At 43.0% G+C, this 26416-nt stretch overlaps 1 protein-coding gene across 1 annotated transcript in view; it reads left to right on the top strand.

Annotated features, from left to right (window-relative positions):
* The window catches only part of LOC121533768 (26S proteasome non-ATPase regulatory subunit 1), a 115963-nt gene that overhangs the window by 10741 nt on the left and 78806 nt on the right, over nucleotides 1-26416 (top strand). Inside the window, exons 12-16 of the mRNA XM_041839992.2 lie at nucleotides 71-244; nucleotides 482-593; nucleotides 7610-7806; nucleotides 10346-10441; nucleotides 12259-12323. Coding sequence (XP_041695926.2) covers nucleotides 71-244; nucleotides 482-593; nucleotides 7610-7806; nucleotides 10346-10441; nucleotides 12259-12323 — 644 coding nt within the window. The remainder of the gene's footprint in view (nucleotides 1-70; nucleotides 245-481; nucleotides 594-7609; nucleotides 7807-10345; nucleotides 10442-12258; nucleotides 12324-26416) is intronic.

Here is a 26416-nt window from a genome sequence, read left to right as displayed (position 1 = left end):
GAGAATTATTTTGGTATTCAGATTTTTATGTAAAGAACCACATTTCACCCACATCTCTGCATCTTTTCAGGGCCACGAGAAAGAGGCGCTGCAGTTGATGGCCACCTATCTGCCAAAAGACACCTCCCCTGGATCGGCCTACCAGGAGGGAGGCGGCCTGTACGCCCTCGGGCTGATCCACGCCAACCACGGGGGGGACATTATCGACTACCTGCTCAGCCAGCTCAAGAACGCCAGCAACGACGTGAGTGGCAACAAGCAGACGCGTCACATTTACCGTGCCCAATTCCAAATCAACCGATAGCCCCACTACCCCTTTGATCACTTAGATTTGATCTGATGTGTTTGTGTGTGTAAGCAGTATGGAGATAATTCCACAAAGCCCATCAGAGGGACATCATGTCACATTTGAGTTGAATACAAAGTTGTCTTCGTGTCTGTGACGGCCATTTTGTTTGGTTTGCTTCATTTCCTCCCACAGATTGTCCGTCACGGTGGAGGTCTAGGCCTGGGATTGGCTGCCTTGGGTACGGCCAGGCAGGATGTGTACGACCTGCTCAAGTCTAACCTGTACCAGGACGATGCAGTCACAGGTACATGAACCTGAACAGACAATAGGGCATTCAGTGCTATTCAAGTTTAAATGTAGCCAACTAGCATTTCTCTGGAGCCCTTATAGAGTGTAACATGGGATGTCAAATCCCCATCGGTAGTGAATTCAGAAAAACATTTTGATAATAGATCAATGATACTAGCAAAATAAATTATCAACACGGTGCTCCTATCAAAAAATGCACCGTGTTGTTCTATTGTATATCCTATAGGAGCACCGTGTTGTTCTATATGTAGAGGGCAGAGATCATTGAGGCGCTGTCTGCATTTTTCATGCTGGGTGCAGGCGGGTAGACAGACAACTTTGGGATGAAAATGTGGAAACTGTCGTTTTTCTGTTTTGGATGTGTTATATATATAGTTGATTAAAAGCACATTTTTGTCGCACTATTCACACACACTCATAATTCGCTGCGTCAAGTTCAGTAGCCTATACCTCTCCTAGTTGGGCGTGCGAGATCATGTGCGCCTATAGGCTATATGTGTGGTCTCAATTAAATGTATGGGCGGAGACGCACGGCACAGTTATCTTTCCAAGGAAATTAACTTTAATACGATTAGGCTACAGTTTACTACAGTGTCTTGAAATAAATATTGCTAATAGAAAGAAGTGGAGGGCGCTCAACCAATGTGAGTCGAGGTGCAACGTTGCGTTTTTTAAAATAAATAGGCTATTGATAACCTATTTATTTGTCTCTGCCTGCAAATCGTCCTGCGCCTAAAAGGCCATACTTTTTTTGGTATATATTTTTTGTAACCCTTTTTCTCCCCAATTTCGTGATATCCAATTGGTAGTTAGTCTTGTCCCATCGCTGCAACTCCCCTACGGACTCGGGAGAGGCGATGGTCGAGAGCCATGCATCCTCCGAAACACGACTCTGCCAAGCCGCACTGCTTCTTGACACACTGCTCGCTTAACCTGTAAGCCAGCCGCACCAATGTGTCGGAGGAAACACCGTCCAGCTGGCGACCGAAGTCAGCTTGCAGGCGCCCGGCAAGCCACAAGGAGTCGCTAGAGCGCGATGGGACATGGAAATCCCGGCCGGCCAAACCCTCTCCTAACCTGGACGACACTAGGCCAATTGTGCGCTGCCTCATGGGTCCCCCGGTCACGGCCGGCTATGACAGAGCCTGGGATCAAACCCGGGTCTGTAGTGACGCTTCTAGCACTGCGCTGCAGTGCCTTAGACCGCTGCACCACTCGGGAGGCCAGGCCAGGGGTGTTCAACTCTTAACCAGCAGGCTGCGGACCTCGTAGGGTTTCTCTTCTACCTGATAATTAATTGCACCCACCTGGTGTCCCAGGTATAAGTCAGACCGTAATTAGAGGGGAACAATGAAAAAACGCAGTGGAACTGGCTTCGAGGTCAAGAGTTTAGTTTGAAGGCTATAGGCTGGCTATGTAAAACGTAAGAGAAAGTTTCCTCTCATCATTCTTGCTGCCTTAAGTTCAGTAGCCTTCCTCTCCTCTCCTAGTTGGGCATGCGAGATCAGGTGCACATGTGGTCTCTATTAAAGGAATAATCTATCCCCAGAAATAAAAATCATGAAACTCCTATAAATTTGGTAAAAGCCTATGTTCTATCAGTGGGTAAAATACAAATGTAACTTCTAAGTGGTCCATCTGTAAAATCAGGAAATCGGGTAGGAACTTAGCTTAGATGTGCTCAATCTGAACGGTGTACCAAATTATTCAACTCAGTTTCTCCAAGTACCATCTCGCAATGCGCCCTGTGTGTCTGTGGGAAAGGGCCGTTATTGCCATAGCAATGTACTCTGCACTCGCTCTGGGCAGAGAGGAACTGCAAGCTGAACTCTGAGATGGACTCCTAAATTGATAGTACAGCTTGTTTAGGCAATTTTACAGCTAGCTACTTCACATGCTGATATTGACTTTGGTATTATTGTGTAGAGGGATTTTTCTGCCATTTTAATCCTCGTGTCGCCTTTTATTTTGTTTAAATACATTTTCGGGATGGAAAACACTAAGTGTAAACTTAAACGACTAAAACCAGATATAATGTATGTAGAAAAGATAATGGACTTATGTTTTTAAATAATATAATCTTTGAGAACTAAGAATCACCAATATAAAAGCTAGACAGGGAGAATTGACAATTCCAAAAACAATGAATTTAGCAGTATTTTGTTATGTGTGAGCAAAATAACACATTATTCATGGTAAAATGAATAGAATTGCAGGAAATTAGCTTTAAAACTGCGACATGTTCTCTCAGCATGGAAAAATGTGTAGAATTGCAGGAAAATAACTCAGCTCCATGGAGAAATGCAAAAATGTCTCTACAGCGGCAAGATGCGGGCCTCTAAATGTTCTCTAAAATATAACCGCACTCATTACCAAGCCTCCTACCACGCTCACCACCTAACCCCTTTTTTGATCCAGAAAAACCCCTGGTGTGTATCTACAGTTGAAGTTTGAAGTTTACATGCGCTTAGGTTGGAGTCATTAAAACTCGTTTTTCAACCACTCCACAAATTTCTTGTTAACAAACTATAGTTTTGGCAAGTCGGTTAGGATATCTACTTTGTGCATGACACAAGTAATTTTTCCAACAATTGTTTAAAGACAGATTATTTCACTTATAATTCACTGTATCACAATTCCAGTGGGTCAGAAGTTTACATACACTAAGTTGACTGTGCCTTTAAACAAATGTCATGGCTTTAGAAGCTTCTGATAGGCTAATTGACATAATTTGAGTCAATTGGAGGTATACCTGTGGATGTATTTCAAGGCCTACCTTCAAACTCAGTGCCTCTTTGCTTGACATCATGGGAAAATCGAAAGAAATCAGCCAAGACCTCAGAAAAAAAATGGGAGACCTCCACAAGTCTAGTTCATCCTTGGGAGCGATTTCCAAACGCCTGAAGGTACCACGTTCATCTGTACAAACAATAGTACGCAAGTATAAACACCATGGGACCACGCAGCTGTCATACCGCTCAGGAAGGAGACGCGTTCTGTCTCCTAGAGATGAACGTACTTTGGTGCGATAAATGCAAATCAATCCCAGAACAACAGCAAAGGACCTTGTGAAGATGCTGAAGGAAACAGGTACAAAAGTATCTATATCCACAGTAAAACGAGTCCTATAGCGACATAACCTGAAAGGCCGCTCAGCAAGGAAGAAGCCACTGCTCCAAAACCGCCATAAAAAAGCCAGACTACGGTTTGCAACTGCACATGTGGACAAATATCGTACTTTTCGGAGAAATGTCCTCTGGTTTGATGAAACAAAAATAGAACTGTTTGGCCATAATGACCATCGTTATGTTTGGAGGAAAAAGGGGGTGGATTGCAAGCCGAAGAACACCATCCGTTCCGTGAAGCACGGGGGTGGCAGCATCATGCTGTGGGGGTGCTTTGCTGCAGGAGGGACTGGTGCACTTCACAAAATAGATGGCATCATGAGGAAGGAAAATTATGTGGATATATTGAAGCAACATGTCAAGACATCAGTCAGGAAGTTAAAGCTTGGTCGAAAATTGGTCTTCCAAATGGACAATGACCCCAAGCATACTTCCAAAGTTGTGGCAAAATGGCTTAAGGACAACAGTCAAGGTATTGGAGTGGCCATCACAAAGCCCTGACCTCAATCCTATAGAAGATTTGTGGGCAGAACTGAAAAAGCATGTGCGAGCAAGGAGGCCTACAAACCTGACTCAGTTACACCAGCTCTGTCAAGAGGAATTCACCCAACTTATTGTGGGAAGCTTGTGGAAGGCTACCCAAAACGTTTGTCCCAAGTTAAACAATTTAAAGGCAATGCTACCAAATACTAATTGAGTGTATGTAAACTTCTGACCCACTGGGAATGTGATGAAATAAATAAAAGCTGAAATAAATCATTTTCTCTACTATTATTCTGACATTTCACGTTCTTAAAATAAAGTGGTGATCCTAACTGACCTAAAACGGGGAATTTTTACTAGGATTAAATGTCAGGAATTGTGAAAAACTGAGTTTAAATGTATTTGGCTAAGGTGTATGTAAACTTCCGACTTCAACTGTATATGGGAATATTCTGCCCACCTGTAACACACACTACCATAATAACTTCAGAGTAAAAAAGCAGGTCAAACGGGATCAAAGGTAGACTTCTATTATGAATCACAATCAGAAAAGCCAGACATGAAAAGATTAGTGTGTCAAGGTGAGAGCTGGCTGTTCAGCAATTATAGGACAACCTGAAAACCCTGCGAGACTATACTTACAGAATACAGAGAGATAATATGAGTGAAAACCACTGGGTCGTTATTTGGCTGAGGTGTATGTAAACTTCCGACTTCAACTGTACGTTTGCTAGCTAGCCAGCTAGCCAGCCAGCCTCGAGAGCATTGCATTGTGGGTTTTGAAGTTTACTTTAGCGGCAACAGAATTCCACAATGATTTTCACATGTTGCTACCAACCTTTTATAAGGACAAAAAATGAAACAAATGTAGTTTTTGGGCCCAGTGTAGTGTGATAGAGCATGGTGCTTGCAATGCCAGGGTTGTGGGTTCGATTCCCACGGGGGCCAGTATGATTTTTTTTGATGTATGCTAAATGACTAAAATGTAAAATGTAGCAAAGTGAAAAAAAATGTTTTTCACATATTAGTGTTAATTTTAGTGTAAGTTTTTAATACTGTTAATCCTAGGAATTAGGGATGGGGGTTTGAAATAATTTCACTATTCGAATAGTATAATGAATTTTTGTTGGATATCCGGATATTCAAAATAAATGTGTATTTTTAAATGTGCGTTTTTAACCTGAGCACTGCTGCGTGAGGAAGAGGCAGGCGTTCTATTGCTGCAGAGGTGCTGGTGAGATGGGGGCGAGCAGACGGAGGCAGAGAGAGGGACTACTCGGCTACAGCCAAGACTAGCTAACTTGTATCAGCCACAATGTTATTCATCATCCCATATAACAGTGCGTGTATTGACTGGAGTAGCCTAGAAAAGATAACGCTAGCTAAGCCCAGTCAGATAAAATGGCCTACCTGAACTCTCACTACACTTGCTACACATTAAGCCTCTTTGCCGCTTTCATTTGCCAATATGAACAACAAGCTACACACGGGACATCTACTGGTCTTTTTATGGGGAGCATGTCATGAAAACTAAATTGAAAATATTGTTTTATTAAATTAATAATTTGAAATGTCATGGTATATCCTTGTATGTAACAATGTCACATGGATATTTTAATTGATAAAAAGCTCTTTCAGTGTTAAAATAGGCCTATACGTTTTCTTTGTGCAAAAATGAAGACTAAATAGCGTAAGCTATATGCATGGCTGGGGAAGCACGTGGCAGTTGTCTTTCCAAGGAAATTAACTTCATAATTATGATTTAATCTATAGTTTAGGTCTACTACATGGTCTGGAAATAAACATTGATCCCGCTCTGTTAAAGGAACAATCCATCCCAAACCACGTATTCCTTTTAATTTACACTGTGAGAACAATATGTTTTGTGAACAAATGTTTCATTTTGGCGTTTTATAATAAGGTTGGTAGCAACATGGAAAATCGTTGTGGAAATCTGTTGCAGCTCAAGTCGACTCCAAAATCTACAATGCAATGCTTTCTGTATGGGCTGGCTAGCAAACGTAGCTACACACAATAATACCAAAGACAATATCTGCATGTAACATAGCTAGTTGGCTGTAAAATCGCCTAAACAAACTGCACTATCAATTTAGGATTTTACAATCTCACCATGTTCAACCTGCAGATCGATGTGCCTCACAGAGTGGAGTCTAACATTCGCAACAGCAGATATACTTTTGAGGAGATGGGGATATGTTGCCCATGCTACGTCAATTGGCCGTGCGGTGGATTCTGGGCGATTCTGGGACAAGTAGCGCTCTCCTTCAATGATTGAAAGGGAGTCTATTGGGCGCTAGCTCAAAAACCCAACATAAGCACGAATTTCGTCAACAAGAACTACAACATTACAAATATTTTCAGAGATGTGAGATAATTAACTTGCAGTCTGTAGTATCGTATAGCTTTGGAATCGTGACATTACGTACTTTCGAGGAAAATATGCACGTTTTGAGAAGGGATTGTGTGACGCTTAGCAACCGCGTGACGCAGCATGACAACGTGAATGCGATTGGTCGACAGTCTGCTGGGTGGGGCGTTATACATTCCTTCAATCATTGGATTCCTATCTTCTTTCTATAATATCTCTGGCAACGGCACCATGCAATGCACCCTGGACTAAATGTGCTAGACCCTCCGTTAAATTACACATTTCTCGAGGTAGGAATATCGCAAAAATATAATCAATGGCTCATTTGAGAGAAGACATCGGCCAGTATTGAAATCTGACATGTATGAATGATGTTTTCGCGATCTAAAAGTCGTATTCCTATTAACTTCCAGTGTAGTGAGTGACTTTATCACGGTGCTACGTCATACTGGCCGGATTTCTGCCTGCTTGAACGCCAATAACTCAAATACACATGAAAACATGAAATGACCCAGGGAATCGATAGAACATCACTCAGATGCACTAAAACAATATAACATAAAAAATGGGTGAACCTTTCCTTTAAGGTAGGCTAGATTATGCAAAACGTAGCTCAAGTAAAAGTGCAAGTGTCCGTTCTTGCTCCAACTATGGCTCTCTTTCAAACTATGTCTAGCCTATTGGCTGATATAGCCCAGTAATACCGATAGCCACGCGAGAATTGCTGGTAATTTAACCTAGTTCTTGGTTATTTTTGCGCATTTTGGTATTGCCAATAGGGCGCAAAAATTGCTGGGACCATGGCTGCCAAGCAAGCTGCGTCACATAACGTTACGCCTAAAATAACATTTGCAGGACTGCGGTCGGGTTCTTGCGGGTGGGAGTCGGACAAAAAGCCAGTGGGAGCGGGCGGGTGGGGTATCAAAAGCTGTGGGAGTGGGATAAAGAAATCAGTCCTTCGCAGACCTCTACCATCATGTGGTGCTCATGTCTTTGTCTGCCCTCTGTTCCCAGGCGAGGCTGCGGGGCTGGCCCTGGGGCTGGTCATGCTGGGCTCCAAGTCGGCACAGGCCATCGAGGACATGGTGGGCTACGCCCAGGAGACGCAGCACGAGAAGATCCTGCGCGGCCTGGCCGTTGGAATCGCCATGGTCATGTATGGACGCATGGAGGAGGCAGACACACTCATCGAGAGCCTCTGCAGGGACAAGGTAACAGTCGGACTTGGCACACATTCACACGCACACTTCTTCCATTATGCCTGGTGATGATGGGTATATGGCTTCTTAGCACTTTGCATTGGAATGGGAGAAACTCGCCTCATCCGCTACCACCATATTTATTCACATTTATTCCTTGGCTATGCATCCATGACAGTTAACCCTTTTACCTATTGTTGCCAAATGTGGTTGCTTTTGCTTTTTTCCAGCCTGTATTCATCTCCGTTTCAATTTACTGTGACAATGAATACCTGTCTTGAACTGTAGTATAAAAGTTACATACAGTACCCATACTTTGGTCAAGGAATTCCTTAAAGGCCCAGTGCAGTCAGATTCCCCCCCGCCCCCACCTTGTGTTTTTATATATATATATATATATATATATATATATATATATATATATATATATATATATATATATACACACACAGTGAGGGGAAAAAACTATTTGATCCCCTGCTGATTTTGTACGTTTGCCCACTGACAAAGAAATGATCAGTCTATAATTTTAATGGTAGGTTTATTTGAACTGTGAGAGACAGAATAACAACAAAAAAATCCAGAAAAACGCATGTCAAAAATGTTATAAATTGATTTGCATTTTAATGAGGGAAATAAGTATTTGACCCCCTCTCAATCAGAAAGATTTCTGGCTCCCAGGTGTCTTTTATACAGGTAACGAGCTGAGATTAGGAGCACACTCTTAAAGGGAGTGCTCCTAATTTCAGTTTGTTACCTGTATAAAAGACACCTGTCCACAAAAGCAATCAATCAATCAGATTCCAAACTCTCCACCATGGCCAAGACCAAAGAGCTCTCCAAGGATGTCAGGGACAAGATTGTAGACCAACACAAGGCTGGAATGGGCTACAAGACCATCGCCAAGCAGCTTGGTGAGAAGGTGACAACAGTTGGTGCGATTATTTGCAAATGGAAGAAACACAAAATAACTGTCAATCTCCCTCAGCCTGGGGCTCCATGCAAGATCTCACCTCGTGGAGTTGCAATGATCATGAGAACGGTAAGGAATCAGCCCAGAACTACATGGGAGGATCTTGTCAATGATCTCAAGGCAGCTGGGACCATAGTCACCAAGAAAACAATTGTTAACACACTATGCCGTGAAGGACTGAAATCCTGCAGCGCCCGCAAGGTCCCCCTGCTCAAGAAAGCACATATACAGGCCCGTCTATAGTTTGCCAATGAACATCTGAATGATTCAGAGGAGAACTGGGTGAAAGTGTTGTGGTCAGATGAGACCAAAATGGAGCTCTTTGGCATCAACTCAACTCGCCGTGTTTGGAGGAGGAGGAATGCTGCCTATGACTCCAAGAACACCATCCCCACCGTCAAACATGGAGGTGGAAACATTAATCTTTGGGGGTGTTTTTCTGCTAAGGGGACAGGACAACTTCACCGCATCAAAGGGATGATGGACGGGGCCATGTACCGTCAAATCTTGGGTGAGAACCTCCTTCCCTCAGCCAGGGCATTGAAATGGGTCATGGATGGGTATTCCAGCATGACAATGACCCAAAACACACGGCCAAGGAAATAAAGGAGTGGCTCAAGAAGAAGCACATTAAGGTCCTGGAGTGGCCTAGCCAGTCTCCAGCCCTTAATCCCATAGAACATCTGTGGAGGGAGCTGAAGTTTCGAGTTGCCAAACGTCAGCCTCGAAACCTTAATGACTTGGAGAAGATCTGCAAAGAGGAGTGGGACAAAATCCCTCCTGAGATGTGTGCCAACCTGGTGGCCAACTACAACAAACGTCTGACCTCTGTGATTGCCAACAAGGGTTTTGCCACCAAGTCATGTTTTGCAGAGGTGTCCAATACTTATTTCCTTCATTTAAATGCAAATCAATTGATAACATTTTTGACATGCATTTTCCTGGATTTTTTTGTTGTTATTCTGTCTATCACTGTTCAAATAAACATACCATTAAAATGATAGACTGATCATGTCTTTGTCAGTGGGCAAACGTACAAAATCAGCATGGGATCAAACACTTTTTTCCCACACTATATATAGTTCTACACTATGAGGTTGGAATAATACTGTGAAAATGCTGATAATGCCGTTTTAGTGTAAAAGCTGTTTGCCTGAAATTTCTGCCTGTTTTGGTGGGTGTCTGCCTGCCCGGTGACGACATCAGACGGTAAATTAGTTAATAGAACAATAAGAGAGTTCCATACCTCTCTGCCAATAACAGCTAGTTTTCAGTTTTCCCCTCCCCATTTAGAGCAATCCCAGACAGTCATAGCAAAATGCTTGCTTGAGAAATTACTCTTTGCTAAGAAGCAATTTTTGTTTCTTTTTGGCCATTTTGATTGAAAACAATCACAGTAAGGTACTTAATTATTTGATATTGGGATAAAAACGGCTGCGTTGGACCTTTTTTAAATATGCTAGATGTCAAATAAGATGTAGAAGTTGTTGACCACACATTGTTGCCATGACTAGACTTAACTGCTGCAGACTAGTCTCTTAACTAAGGCTCTGTGTTCTGTCACTGTGTCTGCTCTAGGACCCCATCCTGCGCCGCTCCGGAATGTACACAGTGGGCATGGCCTACTGCGGCTCTGGGAACAACAAGGCCATCAGACGTCTGCTACATGTGGCTGTAAGTGTCCTCCTTCCCCTTTCTCACGCAAGACACCGACAACCAGGGAACTGAGCACTCCATGGATAGCCAAGCTATTAAGTATTGTAATTGCGAGGACGGTTATGACAGACTATTATCTGTTGGTACACTATATATACATATGTGGACACCCCTTCAAATGAGTGGATTCGGCTATTTCAGCGACATCCGTTGCTGACAGGTGTATAAAATAGAGCAGACAGCCATGCAATCTCCATAGACAAACATTGGTAGTAGAATGGCCTTACTGAAGAGCGCAGTGACTTTCAACGTGGCACCGTCATAGTCAGTTCGTCAAATTTCTCTTCTGCAAGAGCTGCCCTGGTCAACTGAAAGTGCTGTTATTGTGAAGTGGAAACGTTTAGGAGCAACAACGGGTCAGCAGCGAAGTGGTAGGCCACACAAGCTCACAGAACGGGACTGTGAAGTAAAAATCGTCTGTCCTCGGTTGCAACACTGAATACCGAGTTCCAAACTGCCTCTAGAAGCAACGTCAGCACAATAACTGTTCGTCAAGAGCTTCATGAAATGGATTTCCATGGCTGAGCAGCCGCACCCGGGCTAGGCCCCTTAGTTCCAGTGAAGGGAAATGTTTACGCTACAGCATACAATGACATTCTAGACAATTATGTGCTTTCAACTTTGTGGCAACAGTTTGGGGAAGGCCCTTTCCTGTTTCATGATGGTCCATACAGAAATCGTTTGTCGAGATTGGTGTGGAAGATCTTGACTGACCTGCACGGAGCCCAGACTTCCACCCCATTGAACACCTTTGGGATGAATTGGAACGCCGATTGCAAGCCAGGCCTAATTGCCCAACATCAGTGCCCAACCTCACAAATGCTCTTGTGCTGAATGGAAGCAAGTCCCCGCAGCAATGTTCCAACATCTAGTGGAAAGCCTTCCCAGGAGAGTGTAGGCTGTTATAGCAGCAAAGGGGAGACCTACTCCATCTTAATGCCCATGATTTTGGAATGAGATGTTCGACGAGCAGGTGTCCACATACATTTGGTCATTTGGTATATTAATCACAGATAATGAAATCCTTTGGTAGTACAGGAAGCCCAAATAGATTAATTAATGTTATTGTTACTGGGGCAGATGGTTGTTCCTAGAGATGGCAGGCTGCATAAGCTAAATGTGTGATTATGCTTTGATATAAGAGTTGTTTATGAACAAAAGTATAGGCTTCCGCCAAATCTTTGATATTTTGGCTGATGGGTAGTTTTGCAATTTAGCTTTTGGGCAGCAAAATTATTAGTAGTGGATGTTATCTCCTTACCCTACCGCATTCTTCCTGCTGTTAATTCATCATTCTCTGGCCTCCCGAGTGGCGCAGGTGTCTAAGGCACTACATCGCAGTGCTAGAGGCGTCACTACAGACCCGGGTTCGATCCCAGGCAGTGTCGCAGCCCCATGAGGCGGCGCACAATTGGCCCAGCGTCGTCCGGGTTAGGGAAGGGCTTGGCCGGCCGGGATGTCCTTGTCTCATCGCGCTCTAGCGACTCCTTGTGGTGGGCCGGGCGCTTGCACGCTGACTTCGGTCGCCAGATATACAGTGTTTCGTCCGACACATTGGTGCGGCTGGTTTCCGGGTTAAGCGAGCAGTGTGTCAAGAAGCAGTGTGGCTTGGTAGGGTCATGTTTCGGAGGACGCATGCCTCTCGACCTTCACCTCTTCCGAGTCCGTAGGGGAGTTGCAGCGATGGGACAAGACTAACTACCATTTGGATATCACGAAAAAGGGGTAAAAAGTCCCCCCAAAAAAAAAAAAACACATTGTTCTCTACCTTTCAGGTGAGCGACGTGAACGATGACGTCAGAAGGGCAGCGGTGGAGTCCATTGGATTCATCATGTTCAGGTAAGGCCTTGGCCCTATGCAATCCTGTATACCTCTATATCCCCTATGTAATCCCCTTTCCGCCCAGCTGAGGTCCCCCTACTTTCAGCCTCTTGGTCCACTGTTAGTCTCAGCCAAGCTAACTCTGATTAATCAGCTCCTACTTGTATACACATAGACGGCATTCTTCCCATATCCCGGGCATACTTTCCAAATGCGTTTGGAGTATGTCCTCGAATGGGTATTGTTGGCAGTTTATGTAGCCTCCGCCCCCTCATCCCGACTGTTAAAACATCCAAAGCAAACAGTGAGAGAGATATCTTCCGCCCAGATTAATAGATGGGGCTTTTCCACTCGTGAATGCCACTGGGGCTCTTACCCACCTTCGGCCCAGAGGTTAATCCATGTTCTCCCGTCAAGAATGAGGTTTTCACAAGTCTTCACCACAGCCTGTGGAATTGTCACCCTGCTTGGCTAGAGAATTAATGTTGTCTGAACACTGTTTTGGGTTTTAAGTAAATAAGGGCATGCAGTATAGTTAAGTTTAAGCCAAGATGGAGCTCTGGCCTGATCTAAATTATTTATAAGCTGAATTATTTATGTAGGTGCTGGGTGTCAATTGTCATTTGAAAAACCAACACAGTTAAATGTTTTGAAAGTGTGATTTACATTTCAGAAATGTGAGAACTTGTTTGATGTTCAAGTTAAATCTATTGAACATCAAAACCCTTTGAACCACCCTTGTTTTGGTCCGTGCAATGGTTTTCGGTAGTCTTATCCAATTCTTAAGTGCCATTCATGATCAAACATATGACACATTTTGAAGTAATTTTACTCTTGAGAAAAGTATTTCATTGCATCGTTATAGCTTAGCCTACCTCAAGGAGCTAAAACTATCCCTCACTTTCCTACAGTGTTGGCACTCTTAAGTGATCCTCATGTGATTGGTTTGCATGCGGAATATCAACATGACATAATGACCAACATCTCCAGAATTTAGATGCACTTTTAGCTGAGAGGTTATAATTACTTACAGGTAGTTCAGTGTCTGAGGACATTGGCTTTCATGTTGTCCATTTGAGTCACACATTCTTATTTTCTGTCTGTATACGGAGGCTCATCACTCATTCTCTGACGTGATTTTACCCATCAGGCAGCACTGCAGCATTAAACAGTGCGCTGGGCCAAGCGGAGGAACATGGGAGTCTATTTTAAGCCCAAAAAAGGTTATGCGATATTCCCATGATCAATTGGCTGTTAGATAAACTTTGTGTAAATCCTTCCTGTGTTTAGAGAGCCTCCTGAGCAGCAACAATTCAGCAGAGCGTCCCCCCCACTCCCTCGTGGCTTCCAGGCCACCAGTCCCCCTTCTTACAGTCTTAGGAAGCCAGGACGTGGTGTTCAGAGCCGCCACTGTCTGGCGTCTCTCAGTCGCCGACTGCTCCGAAAGGCCATGGGTATATTCATCCCCACTGGCTAATCTCATGATTGCAGATATATGCATTGGAAGTTCTGATAAGATTCTGTATGAACCAAATGTGGGCTATTGCATTACATTTCAATTCAGGATGGTACACCATGTGTACTTAATATTATTATAGATTTTATGCTGTGGACTGTGGAATAATACCCTTTTTAGTTTATTATGTAAATTCCTTCATTGTTTTTGCGTAGTGACGTCACTTCATTCACTGGTACGGATTTTGTAACTGAGAATTCTAGTCAAAACGCCCTCTTTTTTTAAGGCCGCTCCTAAAGCGATCATGACCCAAATGTATCAAATAATTGGAAATCCACGATTAGTTGGCTAGTAGTGGCTACTGCCTGGCCAGTGAACTAGCTAACGTTAGCTACATTTCAGTCAGTAGCTATCCTTCTAAATATGGTGTTCACTGGATAAACCAGCTATGAGTTTAACATATTTTGGTGAAAACTAACTGTTGTTGCCCATGGTGGAGCTGATGCCTGTGGTCGTGTTCCCCTGCTCAGACGTTGCATGCATCAACCAATGGTTGCGTGCTATGTCATCAACTGTGTCATCGAATGACAGATTGCTATAACTAACAAATCAATTTTTAAAAGAGTTGGGTGGGGTGGACAATCCAAATAGTCCGGGTAGCCATGATTAGCTGTTCAGGAGTCTTATGGACCTAGACTTGGTGCTCCGGTACCGCTTGCCGTGCGGTAGCAGAAAGAACAGTCAATGACTAGGGTGACTGGAGTCTTTGACCATTTTTAGGGCCTTCCTCTGACACTGCCTGGTATAGAGGTCCTGGATGGCAGGAAGCTTGGCCTCAGTGATGTACAGGGCCGTACGCACTACCCTCTGAAGTGCCTTGCGGTCAGAGGCCGAGCAGTTGCCATACCAGGCAGTGATGCAACCAGTCAGGATGCTCTCGATGGTGCAGCTGTATAACTTTTTGAGGGTCTGAGGACCCATGCCTAATCTTTTCAGTCTCCTGAGGGGGAGTAGGCTTTGTCGTGCCCTCTTCACGGCTGTCTTGGTGTGTTTGGACCATGATAGTTTGTTGGTGATGTGGACACCAAGGAACTTGAAGCTCTCAACCTGCTCCACTACAGCCCCGTCAATGAGAATGGGGGCGTGCTTGGTCCTCTTCTTTTTCCTGTAGTCCACAATCATCTCCTTTGTCTTGATCTTGTTGAGGGAGAGGATGTTATCCTGGCACCACATGGCCAGGTCTCTGACCTCCTCCTTATAGGCTGTCTCATCGTTGTTGGTGATCAGGCCTACCGCTTTTGTGTCGTCAGCAAACTTAATGATGGTGCCTGGCCATGCAGTCATGGGTGAACAGGGAGTACACGACCTGAGGGGCCCCTGTGTTGAGGATCAGTGTGGCAGATGTGTTGTTACCTACCCTTACCACCTGGGGGCGGCCCGTCATGAAGACCAGGATCTAGTTGCAGAGGGAGGTGTTTAGTCCTAGGGTCCTTAGCTTAGTGATGAGCTTTGAGGGCACTATGGTGTTGAACGCTGAGCTGTAGTCAATGAGCAGCATTCTCACGTAGGTGTCCCTCTTGTCCAGGTGGGAAAGGGCAGTGTGGAGTGCAATAGAGATTGCATCATCTGTGGATCTGTTGGGGCGGTATGCAAATTGGAGTGGGTCTAGGGTTTCTGGGTTAATGGTGTTGATGTGAGCCATGACCAACCTTTCAAAGCACTTCATGGCTACATACGTTCTTGGGCACAGGGACTATGGTGGTCTGCTTGAAACATGCTTCAGTGTTGCTTGCCTCGAAGCGAGCATAGAAGTGATTTAGCTCGTCTGGTATGCTCGTGTCACTGGGCAGCTCGCAGCTGTGCTTCCCTTTTGTAGTCTGTAATAGTTTGCAAGCCCTGCCACATCCGACGAGCGTGAGAGCCGGTGTAGTACGATTTCAATCTTAGTCCTGTATTGACTCTTTGACTGTTTGATGGTTCATCGGAGGGCATAGCGGGTTTTCTTGTAAGCGTCCAGTTTAGAGTCCCGCTCCTTGAAAGCGGCAGCTTTAACCATTAGCTCAGTGCGGATGGTGCCTGTAATCCATAGCTTCTGGTTGGGGTATGTACGTACGGTCACTGCGGGGACGGCGTCATCGATGCACTTATTGATGAAGCCAGTGACTGATGTGGTGTACTCCTCAATGCCATCGGAAGAATCCTGGAACATATTCCAGTCTGTGCCAGCAAAACAGTCCTGTAGCTTAGCATCTGCGTCATCTGACCACTTCCTTATTAACCGAGTCACTGGTGCTTACTGCTTTAGTTTTTGCTTATAAGCATGAATCAGGAGGATAGAATTATGGTCAGATTTGCCAAATGGAGGGAGAGCTTTGTACGCGTCTGTGTGTTGAGTAAAGGTGGTCTAGAGTTTTTTTTTCCCCATCTGGTTGCACATTTAACATGCTGGTAGAAATTAGGTAGACCGGATTTAAGTTTCCCTGCATTATTTTTATTTTATTTATTTATTTCACCTTTATTTAACCAGGTAAGCCAGTTGAGAACAAGTTCTCATTTACAACTGCGACCTGGCCAAGATAAAGCAAAGCAGTGCGATAAAAACAACAACACAGAGTTACATATGGGTAAAAAAAACATAAGGTCATAAAATACAACAGAAAATATATATACAGTGTGTGCAAATGTAGCAAGTTATGGAGGTAAGGCAATAAATAGGCTATAGTGCAAAATAATTACAATTAGTATTAACACTGGAATGCTAGATGTGCAAGAGATTATGTGCAAATAGAGATACCAGGCAGTGATGCAACCAGTCAGATGCTCGCTAGGAGCGCTGCCTCTGGATGAGCGTTTTCCTGTTTGCTTATGCCCTTATACAGCTCATTGAGTGCAGTCTTAGTGCCAGCATCGGTTTGTGGTGGTAAATAGACATCTACGAAAAATATAGATGAAAACTCTTGGTAAATAGTGTGGTCTACAGCTTATCATGAGATAGTCTACCTCAGGCGAGCAAAGCTATATGATGTGGGTAGCTGTTACTTAAAATACCTATCCAGGCGTTGTAAAATATGGCATGCATCAGCAACGCCTGGGCAGAGGAACAGGACCTAAGTCTGTGCCCATGCATGAGCTCCCGAGTATAACTAACGTTATGGTACAGACACACCGAGAAATCTGACTGCCAATAGGTACTTTGCACAGTAGGAGGCCATTCCTTCTCTTGCTAGAACAAAATACGTCTCTGCTGTGTACCGACCTGGTACCGACGAACCTGCCGTTTCTACTTGACATTGAGCCAATCAGAGAGCACAAACCTCCACGTGAGGAAGCCAACAGAAGTGAAAATAAAGGGGGCACTTTTCCCAGTGTTATCCACCCCCTTTTCATCAGAATTGTTCTAACTAAAACAATAAAGCTGCATAATACATATTTTTTTCCTAAAGCAAGTCTTTACATCTAGTTTTGTGCATGAAGGATTTTTCTGTTGGATTCAGTTTTGATAATTTGCACCTGCTCATTATTTAGTTAGCTAACGTTAGCTTGCTAACTGAGCCAGGCAGTCACACACACTTGATAAGAAACTAATGGGTTTGTAGGTACTGCACAATGCACACAACACTAAATGCTTTACCAAGTTAGCTATCTAGCAAGATGATTAAGAAATAATTTAATTCACTCTTCATTAACCCATAATGCCAGTGCCTGTTCGCTTACTAGCTAATGTTAGCTAAACGGTTGGCATCGCCATTTACCACAACATAGCTAGCTAGCTAGCTACTCCACTGACTCTCGAAGAGGGAGATGCTTCATTCAGAAACAAATCGACCGTAATTAACATACACGTTTAGCATCTCCAGGCCTCCGCATACAAGCCGCTGATGCGCATCTTTTGGAACATCTACATAAAAAAAAAAAAGTAATAAATCCATTTAATATACAACATCACAATAAATCCATTATTTATTTTAGGCAGGTCTAAAGAAATGTTATGATATAAAAAAAATCTCAGAAGAACAGAAAAGAGTTGGCCTACTGTGTCATCTGGCTATGCGCCATGCCGTATGCTAGTTCATTTAGCGGACAAAATATGCTTAAGTCTCTCTTGACGTTATTTTATATTATATGATTTTATAGTAAGAAGAATATAATTGAACTTGGCTGAATAATATAGAAAGGATATTATTCCCATTCCGGAGCGAGTGTGCATATGATGTGGCTATGTTGAGCGTAAAAGTGATCATTTGAAACAAGTCTTATACGCTAGATTTAGTTATTTGGTAACTTTAGTTGTGAATGATACAAACCTTAGAATGTCTTAGAAATCAAAACAAAAATGGGTTGCATGATGCGACTATAAGCTATTGATGATTTGAGAAAGTCGCAAAAAAACCTTGCACTCTGTTCTTGCCTCAGGCCGCACACGCTGTTTTCTCATCAAGTGATCATATTTTCACCCATCAGACTATTCTCAATTTAATCTTGTCTTTACTAATATGTAAAATTTGTTTCGATATAGAATGGCCCATCCCATTATCAAATGTGCAGGGGAAAAAATACATGTAATCCGTATGCACTCGAATAGCGAATGAAGGCCGCTTTCTCGCAGTTAGTTTTACAATCATGCCGGGTAGGCTACTCTGTTTTTATAGCTGAACGTGCTTAATATGAGCAGCTGAGAAATAATATTGTAGCCGCTAGGATCTTGCTTCAATTCAGCCACGAGCATTTGTGAGGTCGGGCACTGATGTTGGGCGATTAGGCCTGGCTCGCAGTCAGCGTTTCAATTCATCCCAAAGGTGTACGATGGGGTTGAGGTCAGGGCACTGTGCAGACCAGTCAAGTTCTTCCACACCAATGTCGACAAACATTTCTGTATGGACATCGCTTTTTGCACGGGGGCATTGTCATGCTGAAACAGGAAAGGGCCTTCCCCAAACTGTTGCCACAAAGTTGGAGCACAGAATTGTCTAGAATGTCATTGTATACTGTAGCGTTAAAGATTTCCCTTCACTGGAACTAAGGAGCCTAGCCCGAACCATGAAAAATAGCCCCTGACCATTATTCCTCCTCCACCAGGTGGGGGCAGGTAGTGTTCTCCTGGCATCCGCCAAACCCAGATTCGTCCGTCGCACTGCCAGATGGTGAAGCGTGATTGTTCACTCCAGAGAACGCATTTCCACTGCACCAGAGTCCAATGGTGGCGAGCTTTACACTACTCTAGCCGACGCTTGGCATTGCTGATGGTGATCTTAGGCTTGTGTGCGGCTGCTCGGCCATGGAAACCCATTTCGTGAAGCTCCCGACGAACAGTTCTTGTGCTGACGTTGCTTCCAGAGGCAGTTTGGAACTCTGTATTGAGTGTTGCAACCGAGGACAGACAATTTTTACGTGCTTCAGCACTCCGCGGTCCCGTTCTGTGAGCTTGTGTGGCCTACCACTTCGCGGCTGAGCCGTTGTTGCTCCTAGACGTTTTCACTTTACAATAACAGCACTTACAGTTGACCAGGGCAGCTCTAGCAGGGCAGAAATTTGACAAACTGACTTGTTGGAAAGGTGGCATCCTATGACAGTGCCACGTTGAAAGTCACTGAGCTCTTCAGTACGGGCCGTTCTACTGCCAATGTTTCTCTATGGAGATTGCATGGCTGTGTGCTTGATTTTATACACCTGTCAGCAACGGGTGTGGCTGAAATAACCGAATCCACTAATTTTGAATGGGTGTCCACACACTGTTTGAGGAGCATGCAGCCTCTCACTGCGCCACAGGTAATATTCCACCCAAACTCTGTATGCCATGGGCTCTCCAACCCTGTTCCTGCAGCTACCCAGTGCTTAATTTGGGAAACCAAGTGAAATCTGTTCGGAAACATCGATTAGTAATGTTTTCACAACTAAACATATTTCATTAAACTGTTGACAGCCCCTCTCTCTGCGCGCTTGAGATAGGAATGAAGGACAGAGAGGAGGAGATGGAAAAGCACAGTGATGAGATATTCTGTATCTAAAGGTAATGTCTGCATATTAATTATGAAAATACAAATATATATACATATACATACAGCTCTGGAAAAAATTAAGAGACCACTGCAGATTTTTCTTAAATCAGCATCTCTACATGTATGACAGCCATTCCAACACAGGCGTACCTCATTCTACTGAATTAGGTACTGATTAGGTGATCACCTGAACTAAATCTTATTTAACGGGGAAAAGTATAAAAACCACTGCTGTGGTCATCACTATCGTCTTGCAATAGTACCAGCTGGATGGCAAAAACAGTGCTAATAGTACCTCCAAAAGTAATATTAATCAAAAAATAACTATTGACCATGCCAAAAGAGTTGAAAAGGAACGTTTTGAGTGAGGAAAAGAATGGTTCAATTCTGGCTTTACTGGCAGAGGGATACAGTGAGTGGCAGATTGCTTCCATCCTTAACATTTCAAAGACGGCGGTTCATAAGAACAAAGTCAAGCAGCAGACATTGGGGACAACAAAGCTACAGACTGGCAGAGGGCGAAAACGACTCTCTACTGACCAGGATGACGCCAACTCATTCGAATGTCATTCAACAACCGTAGGATGACATCAAGTGACCTACAAAAAGAATGGCAAACGGCAGCTGGGGTGAAGTGCAAGGCGAGGGCGGTTCGAAACAGGCTCCTAAAAGCCCTTCATCAATGAGAAGCAAAGAAGAGCCAGGCTGAAGTTTGCAAAAGACCATAAGGATTGGACCGTAGAGGACTGGAGTAAGGTAATCTTCTCTGATGAGTCCAATTTTAAGCTTTGCCCAACACCTGGTCGTCTAATGGTTAGACGGAGACCTGGAGAGGCCTACAAGCCACAGTGTCTCGCACCCACTGTGAAATTTGGTGGAGGATCAGTGATGATCTGGGGGTGCTTCAGCAAGGCTGGAATTGGGCAGATTTGTCTTTGTGAAGGACGCGTGAATCAAGCCACGTACAAGGTTGTCCTTGAAAAAAAACTTGCTTCCTTTTGCTCTGACATTGTTCCCCAACTCTGAGGATTGGTTTTTCCAGCAGGACAATGCGCCATGCCACACAGCCAGGTCAATGAAGGTGTGGATGTAGGACCACCAGATCAAGACCCTGTCATGGCCATCCCAATCTCCAGACCTGAACCCCATTGAAAACTTCTGGAATGTGATCAAGAGGAAGATGGATGGTCACGAGCCATCAAACAAAGCCGAGCTGCTTGAATTTTTACGCCAGGAGTGGCATAAAGTCACCCAACATCAATGTGAAAGACTGGTGGAGAGCATACCAAGACGCATGAAAGCTGTGAGTGAAAATCATGGTTATTCCACAAAATGTTGATTTCTGAACTCTTCCTAAGTTAAAACATTACTATTGTGTTGTTTAAAATGAACATGAACTTATTTTCTTTGCATTATTCGAGGTCTGACAACAGTGCATATTTTTTGTTATTTTGACCAGTTGTCATTTTCTGCAAATAAATGCTCTAAATGACAATATTCTTATTTGGAATTTGGGAGAAATGTTGTCAGTAGTTTATAGAATAAAACAAAAATGTTATTTTTACCCAAACACATACCTATAAATAGTAAAACCAGAGAAACTGATAATTTAGCAGTGGTCTCTTAATCTTTTCTGCAGCTGTGTGTGTGTGTGTGTATATATGTATATGTATATATATATATATATATATATATATATATACACACACACACACACACCACCGTTCAAAAGTTTGGGGTCCCTTAGAAATGTCCATGTTTTCGAAAGAAAAGCAATTTTTTGTCCATTAAAATAACATCAAATTGATCAGAAATACAGTAGATATTGTTAATGTTGTAAATGGCTATTGTAACTGGAAACTGCTGATATATTATGGAATATCTACATAGGCGTACAGAGGCCCATTATCAGCAACCATCAGTCCTGTTTTCCAATGGCACGTTGTGTTTGCTAATCCAAGTTTATCATTTTAAAAGGCTAATTGATCATTAGAAAACCCTTTTGCAATTATGTTAGCACAGCTGAAAACTGTTGTGCTGATTGAAGAAGCAATAAAACTGGCCTTCTTGAGACTAGTTGAGTATCTGGAGCATCAGCAATTGTGGCAAAAACTAATAACTTTCTTCTGAAACTTGTCAGTCTATTCATGTTCTGAGAAATGAAGGCTATTCCATGCGAGAAATTGCCAAGAAACTGAAGATCTCATACAACGCTGTTTACTACTCCCTTCACAGAACAGCGCAAACTGTCTCTAACCAGAATAGAAAGAGGAGTGGGAGGCCCCGGTGCACAACTGAGCAAGAGGACAAATACATTAGTGTCTAGTTTGAGAAACAGACGCCTCACAGGTCCTCAACTGGCAGCTTCATTAAATAGTACCTGCAAAACACCAGTCTCAACGTCAACAGTGAAGAGGCGACTCCGGGATGCTGACCTTCTAGGCAGAGTTGCAAAGAAAAAGCCATATCTGTCTGAGATATGGCTTTTTCTTTGCAACTCTGCCTAGAAGGTCAGCATCCCGGAGTTGCCTCTTCACTCTTGACATTCACTGAGACTGGTGTTTTGTGGGTACTATTTAGTGAAGGCCAGTTTTATTGCTTCTTTAATCAGCGCAACAGTTTTCAGATGTGCTAACATTATTGCAAAATGATTTTCTAATGATCAATTAGCCTTTTTAAAATGATACACTTGGATTAGCAAACACAACGTGCCTTTGGAAAACAGGACTGATGGTTGCTGATAATGGGCCTCTGTACGCCTATGTAGATATTCCATTAAAAATCTGCCGTTTCCAACTACAATAGCCATTTACAACATTAACAATGTCTACTGTATTTCTGATCAATTTTATGTTATTTTAATGGAGAAGAAATTGCTTTTCTTTCGAAAACATGGACATTTCTAAAGGAACCCAAACTTTTGAATGGTATTGTGTGTGTACACACAGTACCAGTCAAAAGTTTGGACACACCTACTCATTCCAGGGTTTTTCTTTATTTTTACTATTTTCTACATTGTAGAATAATAGTGAAGACATCAAAACTATGAAATAACACATATGGAATCATGTAGTAACCAAAAAAGTGTTCAAATAGCCACCCTTTGCCTTGATGACAGCTTTGCACACTCTTGGCATTCTCTCAACCAGCTTCATGAGGTAGTCACCTGGAATGCATTTCAATTAACGGATGTGCCTTGTTAAAAGTTAATTTGTGGCATTTCTGATTGAGCCAATCAGTTGTGTTGTGACAAGGGAGGGGTGCTATACAGAAGATAGCCCTATTTGGTAAAATACCAAGTCCATATTATGGCAAGAACAGCTCAAATAAGCAAAGAGAAACAACAGTCCATCATTATTTTAAGACATGAAGGTCAGTCAATCCGTAACATTTCAAGAAAGTTTCTTAAAGTGCAGTCACAAAAACCATCAAGCGCTATGATGGAACTAGCGCTCGTGAGGACCGCCACAGGAAAGGAAGACCCAGAGTTACCTCTGCTGCAGAGGATAAATTAGAGTTAACTGTACCTCAGATTGCAGCCCAAATAAGTGTTTCAGAGTTCAAGTAACAGACACATCTCAACATCAACTGTTCAGAGGAGACTGCGTGAATCAGGCCTTCATGGTCGAATTGCTGCAAAGAAACCACTCCTAAAGGACACCAATAAGAAGAAGAGACTTTCTTGGGCCAAGGAACACGAGCAATGGACATTAGACCGGTGGAAATCTGTCCTTTGGTCTGATGAGTTCAAATTTGAGATGTTTGGTTCCAACCGCCGTGTCTGTGTGAGACGCAGAGTAGGTGAATGGATGATCTCTGCATCTGTGCTTTCCACTGTGAAGCATGGTGTGTTGGTGTGGGGGTGCTTTGCTGGTGACACTATCTGTGATTTTATTTAGAATTCAAGGCATACTTAACCTGCATGGCTACCACAGCATTCTGCAGAGATACGCCATCCCATCTGGTTTGGGCTTAGTGGGACTATAATTTGTTTTTCAACAGGACAATGACCCAACACACATCTTCAGGCTGTGTAAGGGCTATTTGACCAAGTAGGAGAGTGATGGAGTGCTCCATCAGATGACCTGGCCTCCACAATCAACCCAATTGAGATGGTTTGGGATGAGTTGGACTGCAGAGTGAAGGAAAAGCAGCCAACAAGTGCTCAGCATGTGTGAACTCCTTCAAAACTGTTGGAAAGGCATTCCTCATGAAGCTGATTGAGAGAATGCCAAGAGTGTGCAAAGCTGTCATGTATTTTGATTTGTTTAACACTTTTTTGGTTAGTACATGTTTCCATATGTGTTATTTCATAGTTTTGATGTCTTCACTATTCTACAATGTAGAAAATAGTAAAATAAAGAAAAACCCTTAACCTTTGACTGGTACTGATATATAAGAAAAAATGAATTAAAATAATGATTGTGCCGTTCGTCATATAGCCTACCGCATATTACGCACAACAGAAAAATTATATTTAAGATGTCTTGGTCTAGCCTATACTCCAGAATTAAACAAATTCTAGTAGTCTCTTTTGATTGTGGACTGTATTATTATGCATACTGGATGGGCTGATTGCCTTATGCTACACTCCAAACGTCCTATTCATGAATCTGGGAGAGAATGTATAGGCCTTGGCAACGCTATTTGTTCATTGATTGTTCAGGGCGGCTTACAGAGTTATATATATAGGCATATGCATAAGCTCTAATAGGATGGGTGTTTTAAAATGAATCATCACCTTGGAAAGCGCTGTCCATTTTGTTGTTAGGCTTTGAAACAACATCCACAACGACCATGTTTTCCTCTCAATTTCAACCTGTTATTGATTCAAATTGATCGATCAGTAAGGTGCGTTTTGAAAGGACTGTATTCAAACTGCTCTAGCCTTTGAATGAGGACTCAACTCTTTTGCCAGTTCACTTAACCTATTTTGTGGTCAGAATCCTCTTTGCATTGACATTGCTATGTTTAGAAAGGAACCAAGATCTTTTTCCAACATTCACACAATGCACTCTGGGTTTTTACCATGTGCAGGACAAGCCATTCCATCAGAATGTATTATCAGACAGCTATACTGAACCAAAACTTAAACTTTTCTGAGTTAGTTCATATAAGGAAATCAGTAAATTGAAATAAATTCATTAGGCCCTAATCTATGGATTTCACATGACTGGGCAGGGGCGCAGCCAAGTGTGGGCCTAGGAGGGCATAGGCCCACCTACTTGGGAGGCAGGCCCACCCACTGTGGAGCCAGGCCTAGCCAATCAGAATGAGTTTTTCCCCACGAAAGGGCATTATTACAGACAGAAATACTCCTCAGTTTCATCAGCTGTCTGGGTGGCTGGTCTCTCCGACGATCCCGCATGTGAAAAAGCCAGATGATGAGGTCCTGGGCTGGCGTGGTTACACATGGTCTGCGGTTGTGAGGCAGGTTGGACTTACTGCCAAAATTCTCTAAATGATGTTGGTGGTGGCTTATGCTAGAGAAATGAACATTTTATTCTCTGGCAACAGCTCTGGTGGACATACCTGCAGTCAGCATGCCAATTGCACACTCCCTCAAAACTTGAGACGTCCGTGGCATTGTGTTGTGTGACACAACTGCACATTTTAGTTGCTTTTTATTGTCCCCAGCACAAGGTGCACCTGTGTAATGATCATGCTGTTTAATCAGCTTCTTGATATGCCACACCTGTCGGGTGGATGGAAATCTTGACAAAGGAGAAATGCTCACTAACAGGGATGTAAACAGATTTGTGCACAAAATTAGAGAGAAATAAGCTTTTTGTGTGTATGGAACATTTCTGTGATCTTTATTTCAGCTCATGAAACATGGGACCAACACTTTATACGTTGCGTTTTATATTTTTGTTCAGTATAGATATATACCGACTTACATTTTGGAAGCTAATAGATTACAATTATTGTCTCATCTTTTAACTAAATGCAATCTGAAGATACTATTAACATGTAAATATGATTGGTAGCAGAATAATAACTGCAGATTAAATAATGCTGTAATTTAAAATTGTACACCTAATGTAAGCTACTGCCCCTTAAGAGCAATTATTTATTATGTAGCCTACCCTGTGTTGTGATTTTTTAAACCAAATATGTTGTCTTCTCACACTATTCAACTCTGACCACCTCTCGAGATGGTCTTTTCGGTTCGCTTCGGGAGCTCTTTTGAGGGGTCTGAGTTCCTTTGGAGTGTTCATACTGGACAAAAAATTAAGCAAACCACACTTAGTTTACCAAAATTGGCTGAAATTTTACTGCGGTCGAGACTCATGACGGTAATACGGTCACCTTAACCACTCTAGTCCCACCTAGCTATCTTTAAAGGGATAATCCACCCCCAGAATAAAAAAATCATGAAACGCCTGTCAATTAGCTGAAAGCCTATGTTTTATCAGTGGGTAAAAAAGAAAAATCCCCATTATTTAAGTGTGCAGTCTGTGAAATGAGGAAATTGTGTAGGAATGCGTCATATCTACATGGTTCTCGTCACTGGAGATGGGGGATAACACACGATCACATTTCATAACACTTTTAAAACAATTACCTACACTCTAGATTGCCAAATCAGCCAATGGATGGTATGTGCAACACATCCATCCGTTTTATATCGTCATGACAAAGTATATATTTCACTT

The sequence above is a fragment of the Coregonus clupeaformis genome, chromosome 20 (assembly GCF_020615455.1).
Source record: "Coregonus clupeaformis isolate EN_2021a chromosome 20, ASM2061545v1, whole genome shotgun sequence".
Lineage (NCBI taxonomy): Eukaryota > Metazoa > Chordata > Actinopteri > Salmoniformes > Salmonidae > Coregonus > Coregonus clupeaformis.
This window is presented reverse-complemented; position numbering and strand designations above follow the sequence as displayed.